A 26,148-nucleotide genomic window follows, 5' to 3' on the forward strand; every position below is an offset into this window, starting at 1 on the left:
CCTGGCAAGATCTCACCTGAACCTGCCATTTACTTACCAACCTAACCAAGGAGGGATCTATGAAGTTTACATTTGAAGAAGTCTAACAAAATTACAAATCAAAACTACTTCTCATTAAAAAATGAAGTCAAAACTTCTCCATTAGGATTTTAACAAAATTATATTCATTTAAGAAAGAAACATCACTTTTTTCACTGAAAGATTTATATTGATTTATAAGGAATGGAATTTTTAGTTCCCTGAAAACTCATTTCTATTCTGAATTTAAATTCAGCAACAATCCTTCCTTAGACATTTCATTATTTAAATGAAATAATATATGTTATTTACCAACTATTTTGCCTAGGACCAGTATCTCCTTCATAAATGTTAAAACAGTATATGTTCTGAGAAATTTGGTTTAAAAAACAAATAGAAAATGAACATCCAACTTTTATTTTCAGTACACATTTATACTCCAATCCTTTAAAAGACTTACAGTTTATCAAAGAGTTTAATATTAAAAATATATATTTGCTTGAAAAGAGGATCTAATTTTAATTAATCATTAAATACAATGTCTTTTCCTGCACTAATGTCTCACACTGTGGCATCCACAGAGCAATGGGAACTTTCCTATTTGTAACCTCTGCTAAGGAAATATGCTTTATTTCATTAGGTGATGGATTCTAATTTAAATATTGTATTAAGAGATTTCCATTATTCTTCCATCCCAACATGTCTGAAACCCAAGAGAAATGATCTTTTCGGACATCTTATGTTTTACAGAAAATAACCAAGCAACAAATTACAAGAGAAATCATAGATAGCCATTAGAAAAAGTCTTCCAAATGTCACAAAGCAACATGCCATTATCTAGATTACTGTGCTGGCACATGAGTACAACATCTATATGTAAGGAGAAAATCTACCACATTATCTGTATATTCCAGCAACTATCACAAAATTTTGACTGAAGCTTACAAAAAAAAATTAAAAATAAATAATTCATGTTGCTTTAAATTATAATTAAATAGAAATGTTCAGGTTTTAGAAAGTACTTAAGAACTTAGATCCTGCTTTAAAGATGGAGGTAGAGAATGGATGCAGTAGTTAGAAGAAGTAACCTTACCAAATATATTAGTGGAGTGTCCTTTCCTTGCAATAGGTCTGAGTTCATTATGTCCCCATCCATATATCCTGTAATTATCCCAGGCATGTTTCATCATCTGAGGAAGGAAAAATTATAATCCATCAACTCTGATTATTTACAGACCGTTATTTCATCGATCTACATCTATTACTGCAGTCCTACCCATTCTCCTGTATTTCCTACATCAGAATATTATTCTATTAACATTTGTACTAGCATGATAACACACGTAACCGTGTTTAACCTCAGTATACACAACAGAAGAAAAACCTGGGTGTAAAAGATAAGTTCTTTTTATTGGGGAAGAAGGTGCCTGTTTAGCATTCTTTCCTTTGAGGAACTGCCGATTCCCTTGGGAACAGCTCCCCTCCCTCACTGCAATTAGATGGCACTGTCAGTCAAGGGGCTCTGATTCCACAACCAATTACGAGAGAACTCCTTACCCTGAGACTGAAGATCAGCAAAATCCTTCTTTAAAATAAATATTTTAGGCTTTGCAGTCCATACCATCTCTAGCAATTACTTAACCCTGCTACTATAGCACAAAAGTAGCCTTAGACAATACATAAACAAATGGATATACCTGCTCCAATTAAATTTTGTTTTTAAAAAATAGACAGCAGGCAGAATTTGGTCTGCAGGTTGTAGTTTGCCAGTCCTGACCTACACAAAGTGACTAGGTACGTGTGATTCAAGTAGTGGGAATCAAGTCCTTTTACGCATATTGTTTTAGACACCAGGAGATAAAGAGACTCTCTCATTTGGCAATCTCAAGGTCTATGTAACATATAACCTTGGGCTGATGGGAGCTAAACATTCTCCCAACATAGAGGTACTAAACAAAAGGATAAAATGCATATTACTGACAATAACATCTACAAACTTGGATTTCGCCACGCTTGAAGCCCTAGTTTAGAGCCACTAAGCTAATAAATATTTTTTATATCAACTTGTTTGAACTATCGACTAGTTTGTTAATTACATAATAGGTGAATTATTTAATAGTGGACTATGATATATCAAAAAATCTATTCATTCACAGTATATCATTCATTAGAATATTCCTCAACTTGTTTTTTTACAGCTTGCATTATTCAGACACCAAAACCAGATATTACAACAAAACTAAAAACTAATGTATCTCAAAAACACAGATGTGAAATTCCTTAACAAAAATTAGCAATATAGAGAGGACACAACATAATGGTCAAGTACAGTAAAACCTAGTTTTAACCTCAACTAATTTACACTCAATCAACAGAATCCATGTTACTAGAATAAAAGGAAAAACATCATACAATCATTTTCATAAAGGCAGACAAAGCACCTGACAAGATTCAACACCCGTCCATGATAAAAACCCAATAAACTATAAGGAAATGCCCACAATCTTCAAAAAAACCTACAGCTAACGTCATACCTAAGACTAAATTCTTAACCCTTCAAGTAGAGAACAAATCAAGTATGTCCATTCTCCACATTTATTTTGAATAATGTATTGGAAGTTGTAGCCAGTGTTAACAAGAAATAAAAGGCATAACAATCAAAAAGGAAAAAGAAAAAACACTTCTGTTCATGGAGAACATCTCTATGTATAAAAAGAACCCTAAGCAATTAAATAATAATAACCCACTAGAATAAATGATTTCAATAAAATTAACAGGAATACAAGTTCAGAAAAAACTAAAATCAAATATAATATGCTAGTAATGAACACCAGAAATGGAAATTTAAAAAAAACAAGTTGATGATAATAGCATCAAAAAACATGAAATACTTAGAAATAAACATAATAGAATATGTGCAAGAAATTATATATGGAGAACAATAAACACTGCTGATACATTAAAGAAAACCTAAATAAGTGAAAACATGTAACATGCTCATGGAACACTGAATATTGTAAGATAACAATTCTTCTCAGTCTACAAATTCAATAAAATCCCAATCCAAATCCAGCAACCTTTTATTTTACATAAATAAGTGAATTCTAGGAAGGCAAATGACCCAGAAACACCAAAGCAATTTTTAAAAGAACAAAGTTCAAGTTTACTGTAAGTTAGTCTTTAACACAGTCTCCTACTGGCATTAAGGATAAGCATACAAATTAATGGAATAAGTAGGAACCCAGAAAGACCCTCAACATCTACTGACTCTGTCACTGGATTTTGAACAAAGTGCCAAGATCATTCAACAGGAAAAGGATCTTTTCAACGAATGATGCTGGAAGACCTAGAAAGTCCTACAGGCAAAAACTGAAGCTCGACTTTTACTTCAGACAATAAAAAATTAACTGGCAACAGATCACAGACTGAAATGTCAAAACTAAAACTAAAACATGTACTCAAATACTTATACACAGATGTTCATAGAAACTTTATTCATAACAGCCAAAACTGGATCCAATGTTGAACAAAAAATGTTCAATAGGTGAATAAATAAAACAAATTATGGTACATCTATATCATGGAATACTATTAAGATAAAAATTACCATTATGTGCAATCTACATAGATGAGTCTCAAAAAAATTATGCTGAGCAAAAGCCTAGAAACAAAGTATCACATACTTTTTGATTCCATTGCATTGAAAGTCCAGAAAAGACCAATCTAATCTGTAATGACTAAACACAGATCCGTGGCTGCCTGGGACCAAGGAGTGGGCGGACCAGACAGGGACACAGGAAAGCCATTCTAGACGGTAAATGTATTCACATCTTGATAACAGTTACCATTATACAGGTGTGTACATCTGTCCAAACCCATCACCAAGCAGTTCTCTTAAAACAGGTACATTTTATTGTGTACATATTATGCCTCGATAAAGCTGATTCTTAAAAGAAATCTAACAGCCTGCCATTTCTCCCCCACTCATAATTCCCACTCTCCTTCACCTGTTTTTTCTATCTAACATTATATTTTGAAATACAGTTTACAGTGCCCTTTCTTGATTTTTACAAGGCGCTTAAATATCTACTACACTCTTACAGTTAAGCTACTTTAGCTTTCTTATGCCACTACCACCTCCACATACACTCCCCCACGTAGACTTCTCTGGGCCACACCCTCCCAATACAATCAACAACATGCTTTTCTTATAATTATTACATTAGTAGCTTTTCTTTTTCCTGCTGTTACCTACGTATCTGAGGGTTTGAGTTTTTTTGTTTGCTTAGGTTTTGAATGTACCAATTCTGAATTTACTTCTAATTTATACTTGAGCTTCACACCTTGTCTCAGTATAATCAAACACATCAGATAAGACACTCAGTTCCATTTTATTCTCTGCCCTATCAATCCTTCCTGAAGCTCTCCACCCTCCGCCCTCCAGCTCCACCCTCAGCTTCTGTTATCTCGGCCTAAGCACAGCAGTCATCCTGCTGAGTCCCTTATCCCCATCCTGAGTGCCCTTCCTCTCCCTCTCTAGTGACAGGTCCCCTATGGCCAAAAGCCCTTCTCTTCCTATTTTTGTGCTGAAGCATATTTTCCAGGAGCAATCTGAGAAAATGACTAAATTTACCCTCAGATTTGATTCATAAGTTGGCGGAATAGAACATTCTTTCTAAGACATTGCTCCACGCTCTTCCGGTTTCCAAAATTATGATTAAGGCATCCGAGGTGCCATTGTGTACGATCCCATCTTTTGAGTGGAGCCTCTTTTTCCCTCCCTAAATTTTAGCATCACTATTTTTTTTTTTTGAGAGCGAGTATGTATAGGGGGGTGGCTGGAGCAGAGGGGGAAGGCAGAGAGGAAAGAGGGAGGAGAGAGCAAGACAAAGGGGAAGAGAGAGAGAGAGAGAAAGAGAAAAAGAGAGAGAGAGAGAGGGAGAGAATCCTAAACAGGCTCCGTCTCCATGCCCAGCACAGCGCACAACACAGGCTTCATCTCACAACTGTGAGGTCATGATCTGAGCTATAATCAAGAGTTGGGACACCTAACTGAGCCACCGAGGCACCCCTAGGATCTGCTTTTAAATTCCTATTTTTCTAAAATTTCAGTGGGAGTCTTTTTTTCTATTCTTTTTCTTTTCTTTTCTTTTTTTTTTTTTTTTTGCTCACTGTTGTTCCATGCTGACAGGCTGTCTCAATCTGTAAACTCACATTCTTTTGTTTCAGCCAAATCTCTTCAACTGTTTCTTTGACCTTTTCCTCTCCTTTTTCCTCTATCTAATCACTTGTTAGATGTTCTTGACTGATTTATTTTCTTGTTTTCTCAATCTCTTTGTTCTGCTGAGAGATTTGCTCAATTTTATCTTCCAACTCTTCTTCCGCATTTTAAAATTCTATCCCATTTTTTATTTCCAAAGCTCTTTCATATGCTGTGTTCCTTTTTAGAACTTATTTTTCTGACTTTATGAGTTCCGTTTTTTGCCACTCCAGTGATGTGAATTCTTTCCTCCCTGTATTGTTTCTATATTCTCTGAATTCCTTTCTTCCATCTGTTTTATTCTCTAACATGAGGAACTTGCCTGAAATGTCTGGTGATCTTTGTTCTTCAAGTAAGAGGAAAACAAAAGGTAATAAAGGCCATCAGTGAACATGCAAGACGTGTTGAATTGAGCCTCATCCCAAGGAGTGGAGGTGAAACCCAGTGGGGTCTCACTGAGGAACAGTGCAGGTCTGTCCTCTGGGGCCAGTCTCTTCAAAGAGAAGTCTTCCATTCTCCTGCCTACTGAACAGACACCTGTAGCCAGAATTCTGGGAGCTCAGAAGAAAGCGGTCTCAATATTCAGAACACTTTTCACTTAATACCCTGCACCTTAACCACTCTTTTTGTTTTCCCTGGGTCATACCTGATGTTCCCAAAATCCAGATCTTCTCTAATTCATCCCCCCAAAAGGTAAACTTTAGTGTTTTGTTGGGGAAGGGAGGGCAGCACCTAGGATGCCAAAACTAGAGAACTGAGGATCTAGGAGGTAAGAGCACCTCTTCAATCTTTCAAATAATCCGTTTTCAACTTCATTATACCCCTGCCTTCAGAGGTAAACAATGTCTCTAGTTCTTGAAACCTTCAGGTAGCCTGCAGTTCATATCCCCAGCTTAAGTTTCAACTTTATCTGTGTGCTACACCGGTAACAATAATGTTTAACAGGAGTCTATACAGGCAGTGGCTTGTAAACCCACTGGATATGATGATGTGCTCTGAAGGGTTAACTCACCAGGTCTGGGTTGTCCAAACCCTGTACATCCCAAAGAAAGATATGTCCTGTGCCAACCTCCTGGAAAATAACCACTAAAATTGTATTATCCTACCTGTCAAGAATATCTTCATTTAAGTGAAGCATTGGGCCATGTCAGACAGTTCACGCTCACAGTGTGATCTATGGTAGGGGCCTTGGGCCCTGTGGTATCAGCCTGACCCCTGGAGGAGCTGGGAGAACTAAGATCAGCCACGCCTCAAGAAGGAACCTCCAATAAAAACCCTGGACACCAAGGCTCGTTGGCGATATTTCACACCCATCATCAATACATCATTGCTGAGAGAATTAAGCAGTGTCTGTACCACTCCACTGGAAAAGGACACCTAGTAACGTGTATCTGAGGTCTCCTGGACTCTGTCCTATGGGCTTTTTCTATTACTAATTTTAATCTGCTTCCCACTGCTGTAATAAACCCAAACCATGAACAGAACAACATTGCTGAGTTCTGGAAGTACTTTTAGCAAACACTGAGGCTGTAGGTGGCCTTGGGAGTCCCCCAAACACACACTGTTATCTGAGTTATTACATACATAAGAAAATACTTCAATAAATTCTAATGACGTCTAAAAAAAAGTGAGGCATCTCAAAACAAAAACAAAAACAAAAAAAACACAGCAACTTGTCAATGTTTCCCCATTATAATCCAAATAAAGTGCCTTTAGCAGCCAGTGCGTAAAACAGACTCCAGACTCCAGAATAAAACTCCATTTCAATTCTATCAGAATAAAACTCCATTTCAATTCTATCAGGATCAAGGTCTTAGCCTAAATCGTAAGCTTAAAGTACCTACTAAATCTTTCATGTTCATTACTAGAATATATCTGAATAGATATCTGACTATTTGAACTAAAGTTATTATCTTATTTTATGATAAACAATCCCTCTAAAATATTGTTGATGCTGTTACAACCTGACAAAATATTTTTCTTGACAGGCACCACAATTGCCAACCCTACCAAGAATTAGCAGGGGTTCTAGTAACAAAATTTAACTGTAATATTCACTAGACATTCCCCCCTGTTATTCTCTTTATGCTCAAGTAATTCCTAGAATAATAAATTGAAAGACTTCTGAGATTAAACAGTTTAAAGAATTCTGATGTCAACTGCTTCCCATTCTTCAATCCTCTGAGACTCTTGGAGACACTCTGCGGTACGGCCGAGGGGTCTCATGACCCGTTCCTTAAAAGATGGCAGACAGAATGTGAATTCTTCAGAAGCATGTTTCTGAGGACATTTTCATAGTATCTAGTGGAGTCCCTTGTAAGTCAACCCTTAAGAAATTTCTTATTCAATAATAAATTATTTACAGGTCTATTCTACATTATTTATAAAATGCTGACTATCAAAAGATCTCTCAATACAGAATGGCATAGCGATCCAAACACCATATCAAAATTTTCAGTGTCCCGTAATTATATTACAATCCATATTAACAAAGAGACTTCTAGCCCTTATTGCCAATGTGGAATCTGAAATACGACCGTGACCCAGCAACAAACAAGAACAAAGTACACCACCACCAATGATACCAATGTTTATATACGTTAAAATTTAGGCAGACACCGTAACCACTCCATCTCATAAATCTCAGCTTATTACCTCTTTAATTTTTTCCCTTTTCTTTCTAATGTCATTATCTTCTGGGTCTCCACCATCTATTCCTATTAGATTTGGTATAGGAACTGGTGGCAGTGGCTTCTTCTCTTTCGTCTTCATTTCTTGGACTACCTTGTTTTTCTCTGTCTGGATTTCTGCTCGGATTTCCTCTCTTGACTTTTTTAATTTTTCCTTTGCTTCTTCCAGGGCCTTCTCGTGATCAGCTCGAATTTTATTTCTCAAACGTTCTTCTTCTTCCCTATGAGAAGAAAGAAAAAGATTAGTTAAGAATAACCCTTAATTACTTCAATCTTTGACTATAAAATTTAAGTTTCCTTCACCAAATGCTGACAGATGTTTTCTACTCCTGCAATTAAAAAGTAAGGATGAGCTGTGAGAGAGACTCAGATCTATCTGCCCCAACAGGATAAACGTAAGTTGGTATCAGCCCTAGGTGCCAAGCAGCAAACACTTTATAAGGCCGGAGAAGAGGGAACCTAGGAAAAAGTTACAATTGCAAGACCAAGTGAGAACAGAGAAAAGAGCAATCAGCAACTTACCAGAAGACACATGAAAAAAGAAAAGTAGAAGAAGGGGAGAAGGGAGGAAGAGAGAGAGAGAGAAACCAGAAAGAAAATGTGATGGAGGAGAGAAAATTAAAAAAGAGAATTAAGAATGAAGAGGGGACAAATATAAACACAGGGCCAAGCAAAGAGATAAGTGCAAAAGATAAAGAGCTCAGGAAATTTTTCATGTGTAACACAGTACACAAGATGCTTCTAAAACGTTCATATTTTGGAAATACCATAGATCTTAAAACACAACAATTCCCAACCAATGTGGGCAGAATGCTTAAAACTCCCTAGAGCCCTTGATGAAAACACAGATTCCAACTCAGTAGGTTTGTGCGTTATTAAGAAACCCTCTGATGAACCCTGGTATGCACACAGGCTCAGGAGCCACTAGCGCAGTGGACACCTGCCAGGTCTCGGGGCCAGCCCGTGTCGTGAGAGCTCAGTCTTCTCTCCACATCTCTGCCCCAATCCACACGAATGAATACGGGAGCGATGGTTACTATTTTCCAAGTCAGCCAGTGACAATTCCTCTAAGGGAAAATATCTAACTCCACAGTCAGCAGAGTCCCCTCTCCAGAAATTTAATTCAAACTCTGCAGAGAGCTGGCCCCACAGCATGGCTGGTGGGAGTATAAGATGGCACAGACACTCTGGAAGAGGCTCGTAGTTTCTGAAGAAATCACACATGCAACTATCACAGAATTGGGTGCCTGCACTGGACATGTATCCTGGAGAAGCGAAGGCTTGCGTTCACACAGAAACCTATTCAGAAGCCCATGGCAGAAAGACAAGAAACTCCATGATTCCACTTATAGGGGACACTCAGAGTAACTGAAATCACAGAAAATAGAATGGTGGTGGCCAGAGGATGGGAGTTAAGGGAAATAGGAAGTTACTGTCTAGTGGGCAGAGTTTCAGTTCTACAAGATGAAAGATAGTTATTCAATAATATGACAGCGTTTAATATGACTACACAGTCTACTTAAAAACAGCTCATGTAATACATGTCACATGTATTTTACCACAATTGCTAAAAGTTGTTGGGGTGGGGGCCAGAATCCTATACAGAAAAGTTTGTAACAGCTTTACCCGTAATAGGCAAAACTCAGAAACAACCCAGGTGTCCCTCAACAAGTAAATAAACAAATGCTGCTACTCCTTGGTGCAGCCACAATATGGACTCCTACTTGCAATGAAAACAAACTATTCATACACACTTGAATGAATTTCAAAGGTATTACTATGTGAGGGAAAGCAGCCAGTCTCAAAAGGTCACATCCCAGATCATTTTTTTTTTTTTACATGACATTCTCTAAAAGACAAAAATGTAAGGATGGTGGATAAATCAGTGGTTGCCAGGACTTACAAATGGGGGAAGGGTTACATGAGAGAGAAAAGAGGGGACAGAGCGACAGAGACAGTCAGGGCAGGGAGAAAGAACCCATGGGGCCTGCAGACAGACCAGAGGCAGGAAGGATGCAGGGGGGGAGCCAAGGTTGGCCCCTGAGAGAGTCCATGTGGAATTCTGGGCCAGTCTGTCCAGAAGACTCAGGCAGAAGCGGGCATCATCAGCACAGATGCCTGATGGGAGTCTCAGACAATAAGGTAGACACAGGCAGGCACCACCCAACAGTCTTCCTGTCCCTCTCCCTCCCCCTGCGAGAAACACTGGGCCTGGCCCCAGAGAAGAGATCATAGTGTGTCTATGCCAACCAAGTCTGTCTCAGATGCCCCTGTGGCTTGGGGTGGGTGGTAACCTTATTCCAACCACAGAGACAACAGAGGACTCCCGGGAAATATCTTCCTTTTGGGGATGAAAAAATGGACAGAACCATTTAAGAAAAGGGCCTGTTAGCTACCAAATCTACCTGAACGCTGATTCCAGTCTCCAAATGTGGCTGTGACACCCAAAGCTGTCAAAAGTTAGGAAGCCTGGGGACAAATGGCCACGTGGCTGAGAAAAGACGAGAGGGAGGTCAAGTGCCTTCTGATATCACTGGATTGCTGCCAGGGCCTTCAGCAGTCAGTCCCCAGATTTGAAACTCTGTGCGGTTGGGTGAGCTGGGCGTTCTGTCATTTCCACCTAAGACTTTTCCCAACTTCCTCCCTCGGCAAGCAGACGCATGTGGCTAGGAAGGTGAAAGGCCTGGGCCTAAGTGCCAAAGAAGAGGAGCCTCACACAGAGACGGCCCATCCTCCCAAGGGCAGCTTCTGTCCCGAGGACAAGCGGGAGGGTCTCCATAGGGAACCACCTGCTCCATGTCTAGCCCCAAGCACCACGTCGCCACTGAATGGCACTCGGAAGCCCCCACCATGTTTGCAGTGGCTCATCTGTGGCATCACTGTGGAAAGCATCTGCACCCACCAGTGCGCCTCCACAAAGCTGGGTATTACATGCCACTTTCTAGAGCCCACTCTATGAGTGAGAGAGAAATAAGGGCCATGACATTCTGTGTCCCTCTCCAACGCTTCATGATTCACAGGGGTACTTCAAAGGCTCTGAGAAGTTCTGCAATAAAGGTGCCTAACATGACACTTCCTAATCTTATTTAGTCACAGTCCCCATTTCCTTCACACACCCCATTTAGCATGCCATGAAACACCGCTATAGAAGAAAGGCCTCCAACTATGCCATGGACCAATCAAGTCCTTGATAGAACCCTGTCACTTTTTTGTAGGATGACATTAGATGGATGTCACCACTCTGAGCCTCCTTTTCCCCATCAACTCCCAACCCCCCAAGACTGTTGTGAGGAGTAGATGAGATGACACAGGAGGCTGAGAGTACGGAAAAGTCCTTAACAACTCAGTTTCTAATTCTTCTTCCTTCCCTTACTACCTACCCTCCCTCCCTCTCTCTCTCTTCCTCTCTCTCTCTCTCTCTCTCTCTCTCTCTCTCTCACACACACACACACACACACACACACACACACACACACACAGCCATTTAATTATTTGGACTAACATCAGCAGCCTCAGGGACCAGGACCAACACCCAGGGACATCCTGCAACTTCTTGGCTTCCCTGCACTGAATGGCATTATGAGCTTCTGGGCAAACCTACAAGGACTTGGCCCCAAATGCTCCGAAGACGGGGCCAGCCTCCTGCAGACCTAGCAGAGAGCGGTGCCCTTCCTCTTCCACCCCCGACTCCTTTGCCCGTGTGTCCAGCAGGGGCCTTCAGGATTACCTGAGAAATAAAAGGCACAGTGGGCACCAGTATAGAGAAGCTTATTTTCATTTACTATTCTTCAAATGCTAATATCAATTATTGCTCTAAAAATGAAGAAGCATATTTGATAGCAGCATATGTAAACAACGTTCAAATTACACATTTAAAAAGTAGTTTATTTTTTAAAAGAATTTAAAAATTTTTTAAATTTTTTGAGTTATTTTTTAAAAATTGGGGACACCTGGGTGACTCAGTCAGTTAAGCACCTGACTCTTGACTGTGGCTCAGGTCATGTCAGGGTTGATGAGTTCTAGCCCCACATCAGACTCTGCACTGACCATGCAGAACCTGCTTGGATTCATTGTCTCCTCTCGCTCTCTCTCTGCCCCTACCCTGCTTGCACGCTCTCTCTCTCTGTCTCTCTCTCTCTCTCTCAAAAATAAACATTTAAAAATGATAATAAAACTAAAAATCTGAACTTCTAAATTGTAGTACTCTACCGAAAGACCCCAGTCACATTATTCCAGTGTAATTCATGTTACAGCATCCAAACAAGACCTATACGGTTGCAACACTGTGCAGAACTTTCGTCAAAAACATTCTGAAAATCTAAAAGACCTACACATTTGTATTTGTCCCTCAAAAATAATGATTTGTTTAGTCGATTAGTGAGTCCAGTCACCACGGAATAAACACCGTGAACTGAAGTCCCAAGAAAGACCAGTCTCCCCAAGAGGAACTCTGGAGTGCAAGGAATTGAGTCAGACCTCTTGTCAACTGGGTGCCAAGAACTGTTTTATACAGTTGGGGAGGAAAAGCACTGAGTAAAAGTACTTAATTCAAATGTCAGGACACAATTCTCTGTCCAGCTCTGCCCCAACTTACTATGCAATCTGGCACAAACCACTAAAAACCTCTAAGATCAGTATTTTGGGGGAAAACACATACTAATACTACCCTGACTATACTACTCAGTTGGTGATATCCAAGGTAAGTAAAAGTATTTAGTAAATTGTAATCCATTAATTATATCTAACATCCTAATCTCTCTGCTAGTTTTCTTCTCTCTGTATATCAAATTTTTATTTTCATGTCATCGGTATCCTTTCAAGGGGCACCTCGAATTTTTAGTGGCCAAACTTCCAGATGTTAAATTACACCAGCAGAGTCAGCTCTTTTGGATGTTTATCTGCACCTAGTTGGTCTTTTTTAATCACATATTTTTAAGATTTTTTTAAACTGTGATATATTCAACAGATAAGCATGTGAACCTCCACTTGCTTATGTCTCCACCTTTCCATCAGTGACATGTATCTTTTTGTTTAGTAGAGACTCCAGCCTTGTCCAAAGGGAAGTCTGGCCTTTGTCCTCACTTTCTATCATACCTGATGGAAGTGTTCTTGTTTATCGAGGATGCCGGCCACACCTGATCATACGGACACGAGACAGCAGGGCAGGCCTGTCTAAAGGCAGGACTGGCCACTCTAGAAACACCAACAGTATGACTGGGGGTGAGGGTTCTGGGTCAAACAGGTCCATGGAGACGGAGCTCAGTCATGTGGGCAATCAATTAACTACGCCCTAACAAAGCCTTAATAAAAACTCTGCACACCAAAGCTCAGGCAAGCTTCCTGGCTGGCGTATGTATTGGCACACACTGACAGAGGGAGGGTAATGTCCTGATTTCACAAGGAGAAGGACACCAGAAGCTCCACATCTGGAACCTCCCTGGACATCACCCAATGTGCTGACTATAAACGCTACACCTTCCCTGTCATCTATAATTCTTTCGTGGGTGTGACAGCTTTCAGTAAGTCCTGTGAGTGCCAGCAAATGATCAAACTTGAGGGTGGCCATGGGAGACCCTGGAAATTGCAGGCACTGTCAGAACTGAGGTGGTCTTTTGGAGAACTCTGCAGTCTGGCTAACTCTGGATACCCTCCACGGCTTCCAGAAACATCTGGCCTTACGCCTAGAGGTTCTCATGAGATCTGAAATTGCTTTTTTCAGTTATATCTGAATGTGTAATCTTTGACTCATTCTTTGATATCTGACACACAACCTAAGGTTTTGGGGGTTTTGCTATTGTTTTGTTTTGTCCTTCCACCACGCTTGGTCTTTGAAAGGCAAAGGCGAATGTCAAAAAAAACTAATAATTGTGGCTTACATGTACAAGACACTGGCCTAGTCAGTTACTTATTTAGTTCTCACTCCAATTTATGAGGCAGCCTCTAGTAATCACTTCTCCGTCTCGTTAGGGAAATACTAAGGCACAAAGAGAAAAATTAAGTCATCTGTTCAGGGTCATACAGCTAGTAAGGATAGAGCATAGACACAACATATGCATTTTGACATATGCATTTATGCAAACGGTGCCTTTCATAGAAGAGCTATTAAAGAGTTTGTCTCTTACTGTGCAGATACAAACACTATTTCTCAATCTTTTCTCCCTTCTTCTTTCAACCTAAGAGCCCTCAATTTTTAGCTATGCACACTCTCCTGCTAAATAAAACTCTATTTCTCAGCCTCCCTTATTGAAGCTGTCCTCCAGAATCTGTATGATCAGTAATAAACTTTTATCTTACTTAAACCACTTTTGTTTTGTGACTTTTATGTTTGGTAAAATGACCTAATATTAACTGAGCCACTCTCTAACATAGATGTTCTCTTTCCCTCACGCTTTCATTAGTATCTGAGGGCTAATCTGCCTGAAAGAAACTAACCAGGTGATAAATTTCAGTCTCCAATTAGAGTATTAAAATAAGTCATGTTTGGAAACATTGTAAAGGGCAAATACAATCCTCAATTAAACGAAGATACATAAAATTACACTGAAATCTTACTTGGCAAAGATTTAAGCAGATATACCAATACTTCCCCTTTATACTCATTCTCTCCTCTCTACTCTTCACCTAACAAACATAAAATTCCATCCATCCTTAAAAAAAAATTAAGAACTTCCCAAAGTGCCTGTCTCTGCCTTCACTGGTATCTCCCTTCCTTCTATCCACTACACTTTTTCAAAAAGTACTGCACTTGCTATTTCCATTTTCCTTAACCTCACATCACTCATCTATCCATCAGGGCTAGGAGCCGATACCCAAGCTTATTCATCCTTTGAGAAACTACTGCTTCTTCACACTTGCCCTTCCAACAAACTGCTGATCACTGGCTTTACCATCATCAATCTACCCCAAAATGTTGTACTCCATCCTCACTTCTGTTCTCAGTCTATGTATTCTTCCTATTCAACACCATTTTATTAACTATTATATTAAAAAATATATATATACACATATATATATATGACATATATATATATGGTCAGTCTTTACCAGGTTACAAAGTACTCCAAATCCACATTTCTAACAGCATGTAAGACACTGCCATCAATCATCTGCCAAACATCTCCAATTCAACATGTCCAAAACAGAACTGAATGATTACTATGAAAAAGGGACAATTATTACAGGCTAAGTTCATTCATGAACACAGATTTTTTATTAAAATATTAGCAAAGTTAATCAGCAATAATAAAACATAGAACAAAAATAATCATCATAAGTAATTGGACTTATCCCAGAAATAACAGCTTAACATTAGAAAATCCTATCCATGTAATTTATCTATTATTAAAGAGTAAAAATTATAAAAATCATTCAGTAGACACATAAAAAGAAAGTGATAAATTCAACACCCATTCCTGATTTTAAAACCTTAACCTACTGGCTGGCTCAGTCAGTAGATCTTTCAACTCTTGATCTCAGGGTTTTGGGGGCAGAGATTACTTATAAAATAAAAATTTTTTAAAATAAAGATAAATTTAAAAATAATACCTAATAGTAAAGGAGAGGAAGAGAACTTCTTCAACCTAATAAAAGATATCTTCCAAAAAGTATAGCAAATATCATTCTTAACAGTTAAACTTTAGAAGCATTGCCTTCAAAATGATGGAAACAAATAAGAACTCTCACTACCACAGCTTTATTTGACTGTACTAGATGTAAGACATCCAGTCTTCTTACTTTTGTTGGCTAAGGCCAGCATAGTAAAAAAAGATGAAAATAACAAATAATAACAAAAAAGGCTTCTGTCATAGAAAATATGACTTATACATCAAAAACCCAAAGAATCTATAAGTTATTATAAATAGGAGTGCAGCAAAGAAGGGAAAGAGACTAACAGACAGCAGTCACTCAATAAATGTCATTTCCTTCCCTTCCTACCCTCTGGGTCTCACCTTTCTCGACTCTATTCAAACTTCCATTGATACATTTTTTTCTCTTACGGTAAAAACCACGGTTTACATCAGCTTTCATTCACACCCATCCTTTCACTACTAAGATTTTTCCAGGCCCTATTCTTTTGATTTAGATTTAAGAAACAATAAGAGCCCTTAAGGATTTTGCCAGAAAATGATTCTAAATTATTCTAAGTGAATTTAACTAAATTGGCTTTTACTAATCTCTAAATTCTAAGAACCCTATGGACTGACTAAAAAGCACGTCAAATGAATCATCAACATAATGCTATCTTTCAAAAGATAAATTACAATGACCTCTATGATGGCCTTTTTTCGACAAAGTTAGATATTAAACAACCTTCCAACATCCTATATTTTAATAACACCCTAAAGAAACTGGAGATCCAGGAAAGCACAACAAAAACAAGTGCAGTAGTTATGTAAATAGCTACTTATGCACAAACATAGGCCAAGAATGGTTTTAGGAAATGACCACAAAATAGTCCACAACAGGTACAGTATATACTGAAATAACAGTATTCTTTTTTTTATGTTTCTTTATTTTTGAGAGAGAAAGAGAAAGACAAAGCATGAGCAGGAAAGGGGAAGAGAGAGACACAGAATCTGAGGCAGGCTCCAGGCTCTGAGCTGTCAGCCCAATGCAGGGCTCGAACCCATAAGAAGTGAGATCATGACCTGAGCCAAAGTCAGACGCTTAACCAACTGGGCCATCAGACACCCCTGAAATGACTCCCAGTACTCTACTGGGCCCAGTGGCAAGCGCCTGAAAGAACTTAAGACATTTCAAAAACAAATGCTACTGCTTCAAAGTCATGAAGGAAGAACTCCTTAAACTCAAGGTAACCAAGAGATAAAACAGTTATGATTATATTAGAGAGTTGTTCACAAATATAGTCTAAGATGATTCTTAATAGCAAATGAATGTACTTCACTTGCACAGAATAACAGTCATACGAATAATAAAGATTTTCTGCATATTACTGTTTTAAGGTAAATCACGTATTTTTCTGGTGTATAGATTGGCAGTTAAAAATCTAACAGCACAAATTCTATCACATTTGGGTTCCCTGTTCCTTAAGAGTGAACTTGTTCTTAAGAAAACATGTTAAAAGGAAAGCTCAACTGCTCCTCAATACAAGTAACTGGTCAGCTACCTGAAAGAGACTGAAAGTTTCAAAGTGAAACAAAATTTACTGAGAAATCCAATGACCCTCAAGTTTCTGTAACAAATCGAATTACTTTGGTCACATGGGTCCCATTCAATAACAAGTTCTTTTATGCTATTTTAATAGTGTAGCTCATGAACTACCAACACAACTCACTGTCTCTATCTTAAACTTAGACATAGGTCATTTTTATGGCTCTCAAAAAATTTTATTTACAACAGAAAGCTATTATAGATAGATCAATCTATCCAACATTTGGGGGAATTTTGGTTTGAGTTCATGATAATTTCAGGTTAAAACAATGAATTAAGTTCAGCTTAACTCAACAATAATCAACAAACATCTACCAAATGTGAGGGGCACTGAGCTAGGTGCAGGGAATACCAAGAAAAATAAAACATATTATTTGACCACAGGAGCTAATAATCCAAACAAAGTAAACATCAGATGGGTGGATCACAAAAGAAGTAACTACAGGCCTTCTAAGTCAGACATGAGAGGGACTGTAGGTTAGACACAAGAGGTAAGATATCCACAGAAAGCACACAAATATGTCTTGAGAAGATTTACATAGGAGTTCTCGGGGGAAAGTTTTAAATATACATTCAGTTTCCTTAACAGATACTAGCTTCCCAGGTAATCTAGGTCCTCAGATACTAGCTTCCCAGGTAATCTAGGTCCTCTTTTTAAAAAGCAAGGACCTGTTAAAGAAACTGAATGTATATTTAAAACTTTCCCCCGAGAACTCCAATTCAGATGATTTCAATAGTGGACTCTACCAAGTACTCAGGGAAGAATTAGTATCAGTTCCACAGAAACTCAGGAAAGAGAAGAGAGGATCCTTCTCACTTCTTGAGGGCAACATTACCTTGACGCCAAACCAGACAAAAATATAAATAAATAACTGCTCATTGTGAACAGAGAAAAATACTTCTTTGATTTAAAAAATAGGTAGTGACTAAATGGAATTAAATGCAAAAATCAAAAGGTGCAATTTATCATATTAACAGACGTTTAAGAAATAACTAACTATATGATCATCTCAATAGATACAGAAAGAACATTTGGCCAAATCCAATTGCTATTATGATTTAAAAAAAAAAAACCTCTCAGCAACTAAGAATACCAGGGAACTTCCTAATCCAATAAAGGGATTCTATGAAAAACCTACAGCTAACATCATCCTTAGTGGTGAAAACTGAATGTTTTCCCCTTGGAAGATGAGAAACAAGGGAAGGATGCCCACTCTATTTCCATTCAAAAATGTATTGAGAGATTCTAGCCAGTGCAAAAGGCCAGGAAACAATAGGCAATTAGTTCAGAAAGGAGGAAATAAAACTGTATATTAATTCACAGACAGGACTGTAGAAAATTCATAATCCTAAGTCTCATCATACTTTGCAATTTTGCACCTTTCAGACTATGCACGTGGTAACCCCTCCTTCTGGAATCTTCCCTCTTGTGTCCCTGATGAGTCATACTCAGTCATCAAAATCCCACTCACAAGTTATGGCTATCCCGCATTCTCTACATTCCCCCTTGAGATATAAGTTTCATAGAGCACTGTAAATGAAATTTCAGAAGTACATGTTGACTTGATAGATCTATATATGGCAACAAGACAACCACCATAGCACATGCTAACATCTCTATCGTGTCATATAATTACCAATTCTTATTTGTGGTAGGAACATTTAAGATCTACTCTCTCAGTAACTTTCAAGTATATGATGTTGTATATTAGATCCCCAGAACTTGTTCATCTTATAATTGCCAAGTTTATACCCTCTAACCAACATCTCCCCATTTCCCCCACCCCTGGTCCCTAAAAAACCACAATTCAAAATCTCTGTTTCTAGGATTTGGCCCTTTCTATAGTCTACTTACAAGTGATGTATTTGCCTTTTTCTGACTTCTTTCACGGAGTATAATGCCCTGAAGGTCCATCCATGTTGTCACAAATGACAGTATGTGCTTCTTTCACATGGGAAAATAATATCCCACTGTATGTATGATTACATCTTCTTTATCCATGTATCCAAACTGATTCACATAAAGTGTTACCATACCTTGGCTATGGGGAATAATGCTGCTGTAAACAGGAGAGTGCTGATGTCTTGTCAAGATCCTGTTTCCATTCCCTGTCAATATATACCCGAAGCGGGACTGCTAGATCTTATGGTGGGTTAGTTTTAACTTTTTGAGGAACCTTTATAACTTTCCATAGTGCCACACCAATGTACATTCTCACCAACGGTGTACACCCTAACACTTGTTATCTCTTGCCTTTTTGATAACTAACCTCTAGCCCCTAAAGTGGTATTTCACTGTGCTTTTGATTTGCATTTCTCTGATGATTGGTGATGTTAAGCATCTTTTCATGAATCTTTTGGCCCATCTGTATGTCTTCTTGGGAAAAATCTATTCAGTTCCCCTGTCCATTTTTTAGTTGTATTGTTTGCTTTCTTGCTGAGTTGTATGAGTTCTTTATATATTTTGGATATCAACCCCTTATCAGCAATAGGACTTCCAAATATTTTTGCCCATTCTGTAGATCACCTTTTGGTTTTGCTGAATGTTTCTTTTGCTGTATAGAAGCTTTTTAGTTTGATGTAGTCGTTATTAATTTTTGTTTGTTGTTTGTGCTTTTAGTGTCATTTCCAGAAAATCACTAACAATGACAAAAGTATCAAGGATCGTTTCCCCTGTTATTTTCTGCAAGTCTGACTGTTTCCAGTCTTATCGTTAAGTCCATAGTCCACTTAAATTTTGGGGGGTGGCATTAGTCCATTCTTCTGTATGTGGTTATCCAGTTTTCCAACACAATTTATTGAAGACACTATCCTCCACTGAATATTCTTGACTCCTTTCTCATGAGGGTTTATCTTTCTGTTCCATCGGTCTATGGACCATATTTTTTGATCACTATGACTCTTGAGTATAGTTTGAAGTCAGTAAGTTTGATGCCTCCAGCTGTGTTGTTCTTTCTCAAGAGTGCTTTGGCTCTTTAGGGTCTTTTGTGACTCCATGTGAATCTTAGGATTTTTGTTTCTAATTCTGTGAAAAATGCCATTTGAACTTTGATAGGGACTGCACCGACTGTCTATGGATAGTTTCAGGTAGCACAGACATTTTAACTCTATTAACTCTTGCAACCCATGAGCAGGTATATCTATTTATTTGTGTCTCTCCCATGTCTCTTATCAAAGTCTTAATAGTTCTCATGAAAAGATCTTTCATCTCCTTGGTTAAATTTATTCCTAAGTATTTTATTCTTTTTGATGCTATTGTGAATGGGATTGTTTTACTTCTTTTTTCAGATAGGTCATTGTTAGTGTATAGAAACATACTGATTTCTATATGCTGATTTTATATCCTTCAAGTTTACTGAATTCATTGATTAGTCCTGTTATTTATAATGGATTTTCTATACATATGATAATATCATCCACAAAGACCAATTAGACTTCTTCCTTTCCAGTTTGGATGCCTTTTACTTATTTTGCCTGCTCACCCTGGCTAGGATTTCCACTACTATGTTGAATACAGGTGGTTGGGTACTCTTGCTTTACTCCTGATTTAAAGGAAAAGTTTTCAATCTTTCACTGTTGAACATGATGTTAGAGCTGTGGACTTATAATGCATGCCTTTTATTATGTGGTAGTATGTTCCTTCTATACTCAATTTATTGCATGTTTTGATCACGAAAGGATGTCGTATTTTGTCAAATGCTTCTTCTGCGTCTACTGAAATGATCATATGACTTTTATCTTTCATTCTATTAATGTGGTGTATCACAGATATTGATTTGCATATTTGGGGCCACCCTTGCATCCCAGCAACAAATCCCGGGTGATCATGGTGTATGATCCTTTGAATGTGAGGCTGAATTTGGTTTGCTAATACTTCCTTGAGATTTCTGCAGTTTCTGCGTCAGGCATAGTGACCTGCACTTTTCTTTACTTGGAGTGTCCCTGTCTGGCTTTGAAATCAGAATAATGCTGGTCTTACTAAATGAGTTTGGAAGTATTCTTTTTCAATATTCTGAGAAGTGTGAGAAGGACTGGTGTTAATTTTTCCTTAAAAGTCTGTGGTAGATTGCACCCATGAAACCCTCTGGTCCTGAGCTTTTCCTTGTTTGTTTTATTACTGATTCAATCTCCTCCTCCTTCACATCCAGACTTGACAAGTTGTAGGTTTCCAGGATGTATCAATTTCTTCTAGGCTATCCAATTTGTTAGCATTTAATTGTTCTTAGTATTCCCTTACAAATCCTTTGCATACCAGCAGTATCAGTTGTGTCCTCTTTAATTTCTGATTTTATTTACTTGAGTCTTCACTTTAGTAGTCTAACTAAAGGTTAGTCCATTTCATATTTTTAAAAACAAAAAGCTTTTAGTTTAGTTGAGTTTTTCTATTAGTTTTCTGGTCTCCATCTCTTTTTGTTCAAATCTTTGTATTTCCTTCTTCTAACGTTAGGGTTTGTTTCTCTTTTTCTTAGTTTCTTGAGGTTTAAAGTTAGGCTATATAAGATCTTTTTTTTACATGACGTAGGAGTTTGTCACTGTAAACTTCCTCTCAGAATTGCCTTTATAGCATCCCGTAAGTTTTGTATGTTGTTTCCATTTTCATATGTTTCAAGGTATTTTTTGATTTCCCTTTGGACTTCTTCTTCAACCCACTGATTGTTCAAGAGTATTTTGTTGAATTTCAACGTATTTATGAATTTTCCAGCTTTTGTTCTAAATTGATTGCTAGTTTCATACCATTGTTATTAGAAAAGATACTTGGTATGACTTTAATATTCTTAAATTGATTAAGATTTGTTTTGTGATTTATCATATGATCTATCCTGGAAAATGTCCTGTGTACACTTGAGATGGATGGGCACTCTACTGTTGCTGGGTGGAATGCTCTATACATCCAGTTGGTCTAAAGTATGGTTCAAATGAAGGTTTCCTTGTTAATTCTCTGGATCATCTATCCGTAGTTAAAAACAGGATATTAAAGTCTCCTACTATTACAGTATAGTTGTCTACTTCCCCTTTCAGCTATCTTAGTTTGCTTCCTTTATTTAGGTGCTATCATGTTGGATACATACATAATTGTTTTATCTTCTTGATGAACTGACCATTTTATCATTACATAATGACCTGTTTTACCTTGTTACTATTTTGGCTTCTGTCTCTCATCTATTTTAACAATTTATCTTGAAGGCAAAAAAACACATTCTGTCAATTTGCTTCTCTTCCTTCCGGTTTTGCTGAAGCCTGAGATTAAAATCTAAGCACAGACAATGCAAACACACATATAACCAGATCATATATGCAAAAACCCATTATAAAATAAACCTTATATGAAATGCAAAGTATTTTCTTACCATTTAAAAATACATAGTGAAGAAATAGTAAAATCTCTACTCCGGAATGGAAATTCTAAATAAAACAAAGCCTGGCCATCCTCAATGAATCAAAAACTAAAAATGGACATAAAACGTGAAAGAAAAAGAAGCAGCTGATCATGCACCCAGGATCTCCCACCCTTCTGTTTTTTTCAACCTGAGTCAAAGTCAGATGTTCAACCAAATGACCCACCCAAGTCACCCTCTAAACGTTCTTTTTAAAAAGGTTTTGTGGGGCACCTCAGTGACTAAGTCAGTTAAGCCTCCAACTTCTGATTTTAGCTCAGGTCAAGGTCTCAAGGTTCCTGTGATCAAGCCCTATATCAGGTTCTGCACTGACAGCCTGGAGCCTACTTGAGATTCTCTCTCTCCCTCCCTCTGCGCCTCCCCGTCTTTCTCAAGATTTAATTAAAAAAAAGTAAAAAGAAATAAAATTTTTTAAATAAATAAATAAGTTTTTGTTATTTTTTTCCTGGGGAGCAAAATATTCATTATGTACTCAGGCTTTACTGCAGCCCCTGGCCCAACACTGCTCTTTTCACCAAAAGCATCTTTACCAAGTACCCCTGCCTACACCTGAAACTTAACTCAGGAACAAAGGCTGTAGCCATCCCTCTTTGTTTGGGTCATTCTTCTAAGCTCTGCCATCCTGTTTTCTAGTTTTGAACCTTCCTTCTCTTCTTGTCTCTCTAATTTCTCTCTTGGCTGGCATCCTCCTCCTCCACCTAGCCTCTTCAAACTGACAACTTGTTTCTGTGGTCTGCCTAAATTATTTGGACATTATCTCTTAGAATAAGTGTGTCCCTAAAAATTCATAGACTTAAAGTTCACATCCCTAAAAACTAACGTTGACACTAATTCTAAACACAGTGGTGCTTGGAGATGGGGCCTTTGGGAAGCAATCGGGATTAGACTGCATGGTAAGGGTAAAGGCTCTCATGATGGGATCAGTGGCCTTCTAAGAGGAAGGGAGAGAAATCTTTTGCAAGCACTCTCTCTCTCTCTCTCTCCCCCTCCATGGACCCCTCATGTCCCACCCTAAGCACAAAAAAAGATCACATGAAGACACAGCAAGAAAGCAGCCACCTACAAGCCAGAAAAAGAGCCTTTACCTGAAACCAAACACCGCTGGACCTTGACCTTAGAATCTCCAGCTTCTAGAACTGTGAGATATAAGTTTCTGTTATCTAAGCTATCCACTCTACAGTACTTTGTTAGGGCAGCCCCATGCAGACTTAGCCCCCTATCCTCTGCTCCAAGCCCTGCAGTCCACTAATGATCGCACAAAAGTTTTTAATTTTCATGAAGTCCCACTTCGAAGAAATCATTGCCAAATCCAATGTCCCATAAGTTTTCTTCTAAGAGTTTTCTAGTTTTAGCTCTTACATTAGGTCTTTGGTCCATTTTGATTTATTTTTATACATGGTGTTGAAGCCAGAGTTGGGGAGCAGGGAGGCTTGATAAAGAATAAAGTCCCTTGAACTAAGGAAAAGTACCAGAAAACAAAGCAAGGAAGTAAGAAATAAAGCTCAAACTAGAGGGCGCATACCGTGAAGTAAATGAGGCCAGTAAAAACTTGCAGCCCTTCATTAAGATAATCCATATAATCCTCTGTTTCTCAAATGCACTATAGGCATTTTGGGCAAGAAATTCAATTCTTTGTGGTGTGGAATACCAGAGCACTGTGCAGTGGTTAGGATTCTTGGCCCCTATGCACTAAATGCCAATAATGTGACCCTTCCCATCAGTGCGACAAGCAAAAAATGCCCCCATGTTTCTAAGAATCCTCTAAGAGGAGCAGTGCTGGCCCCTGTTTTAACCCCTGCACAGAAAATATTGAAAGGGTACAGTGTAGAAGGACTACTTATATCTACCTTTCTAAAGAGCACAGCAAAGTAAGAACCTCATCCCCAACTAGAACACAAGTCACTGTAGTAACACTTAAAGTTCTTTTCAATTTACTCTATGTTTCTTAAGATGTCAATATGTAATCCCTTCTCTAAATTAAGGAATTCACCAGGATATTGGAAGCAGAATCCCTTCTCTTCGTAGAAAGCCTGCAGGTTGAAGATAGTTTGCCTTTCTATCATCTAACAGCAAGACAAAAGCCCATGACCTACACTTAGGCAATCAGATTCCCTGGCTGGGACTACCAATCTGAAGTAAGGGACATAAAAAAGCAAGGGCTCAATTTTAAAAATAAGAACTCAGGAAGCAGAGGAATCCAAGGTCAAAAGGCAGCAAAACCCTAACCTGTGCTCAGTGCCGACAGCGGTACACTCTCGGTTTCTTAGCTTTCACTGTGGGTCTGCGAACCTAGCTTCCTTCAATGCCTATTTTCTAAACCTACTACTACAGCCTTTATGTCAGTTGTGAAAGCCAACCAATATCCAATAAATATCTTTTTTAACATGTATTATACCTGGTTTCTACTGTTTGTATCCAAATTCCTCTCCGGCAATATTTTTAATGCAAATGGAACAGGTATTCTGGGACTATGACCTAAGCTCATGCCTTTGACTCACTCTCAAATGTTGCTGAGGCAATTCTAACCAGTGCAGAATGAGTATCTGATGCACCAACACCGCTGGAAAACAGACGAGTCCCGTCTAATGCTTAACACTCCAAGTCATGAGTGTGGCATAAATGAGAACAAGATGAAAAGCAAGAAGGCAGTCAACCAACCCAGATCTGTGTAGTATTGCTCACTGATAACAGAAATGACTTTCAGCAATCTGGGCAGAGACCTGGGACCTGGCACTAACCTACGCAGCCCGCTCTCCCGCAAAGCTGTTCACTTGAGAAAGGCTCTAACTTCCAGCACAGGCTGAGAGGGCCTGCGTCAGGCCCTCCTGCGGAGGGGTCCTTCTGATCATCTGCCCAATTATAAAGCATCACCTGAGGGAGACTACCAGGCTCTCAGAGAAAAAGCCCATTCCAACAGGGATCCACTTTGCCTGAGGTGAGCTGCTGACTTATTCAACTCCAATTCTACAAAAAGAGGCCTTCAAAGGCTGCTTCACTGACTGCTCATCTGGACCTGATTAAAGTCCATACACTAAAAATGGGGAAGCCAGACAGTATCAATGAGCAAACCCAAATTTTAAACTCTAAATCCACTCATCTATATATTAACATCCTCAACATGACAAAAGGCACTTATGAAACCTCCACGGCTATCATCACTTATGAAAACTTCACAGCTATCATCATACTGAATGGTGCAAGACAAGAAGCTTTCCCAAGATCAAGAACAAGGCAAAGATGCCCACTTTTACCACTGCTCATCAACACTGCTCTGCAAGTTCTAGCCAGAGCAATCAGACAAGGAAAAAAAAAAAAAAACCAAAGGCATCCAAATTGGCAAGGAAGAAGTAAAACTATCTCTATTCACAGATTACATATATACAGAAAATTTCAAAGAATCCACAGAATCACTACTAAAGATAATAAAACTGAGACCACAAGCTAAACACACAAAAATCAGTTATATTTCTATATATCACAAATGAAAATTCCAAAAGGACATTAACAATTCCATTCATAATAATGCACACAAAAATTAAATACCTAGGAATAACTTTAACTAAGGAGTTGAAATATCTGTGCACTGAAAACTATACATATCGCTGAAAGAAAA

The 26,148-nt window shown here is 38.4% G+C and overlaps 1 protein-coding gene across 3 annotated transcripts in view; it reads right to left on the reverse strand.

Moving 5' to 3' along the window:
* Positions 1 to 26,148, reverse strand: part of MAN1A2 (mannosidase alpha class 1A member 2) — a 164,396-nt gene that overhangs the window by 122,790 nt on the left and 15,458 nt on the right. For all 3 annotated transcript variants that reach the window (XM_029946784.1, XM_029946781.1, XM_029946783.1), the window contains exons 2-3: positions 7,934 to 8,189; positions 1,112 to 1,208 (exon numbers count right to left, since the gene is read on the reverse strand). In XM_029946784.1, coding sequence (XP_029802644.1) covers positions 1,112 to 1,208; positions 7,934 to 8,189 — 353 coding nt within the window. The remainder of the gene's footprint in view (positions 1 to 1,111; positions 1,209 to 7,933; positions 8,190 to 26,148) is intronic.

This window comes from Suricata suricatta, chromosome 8, assembly GCF_006229205.1.
Source record: "Suricata suricatta isolate VVHF042 chromosome 8, meerkat_22Aug2017_6uvM2_HiC, whole genome shotgun sequence".
NCBI classification, from domain to species: Eukaryota; Metazoa; Chordata; class Mammalia; order Carnivora; family Herpestidae; genus Suricata; species Suricata suricatta.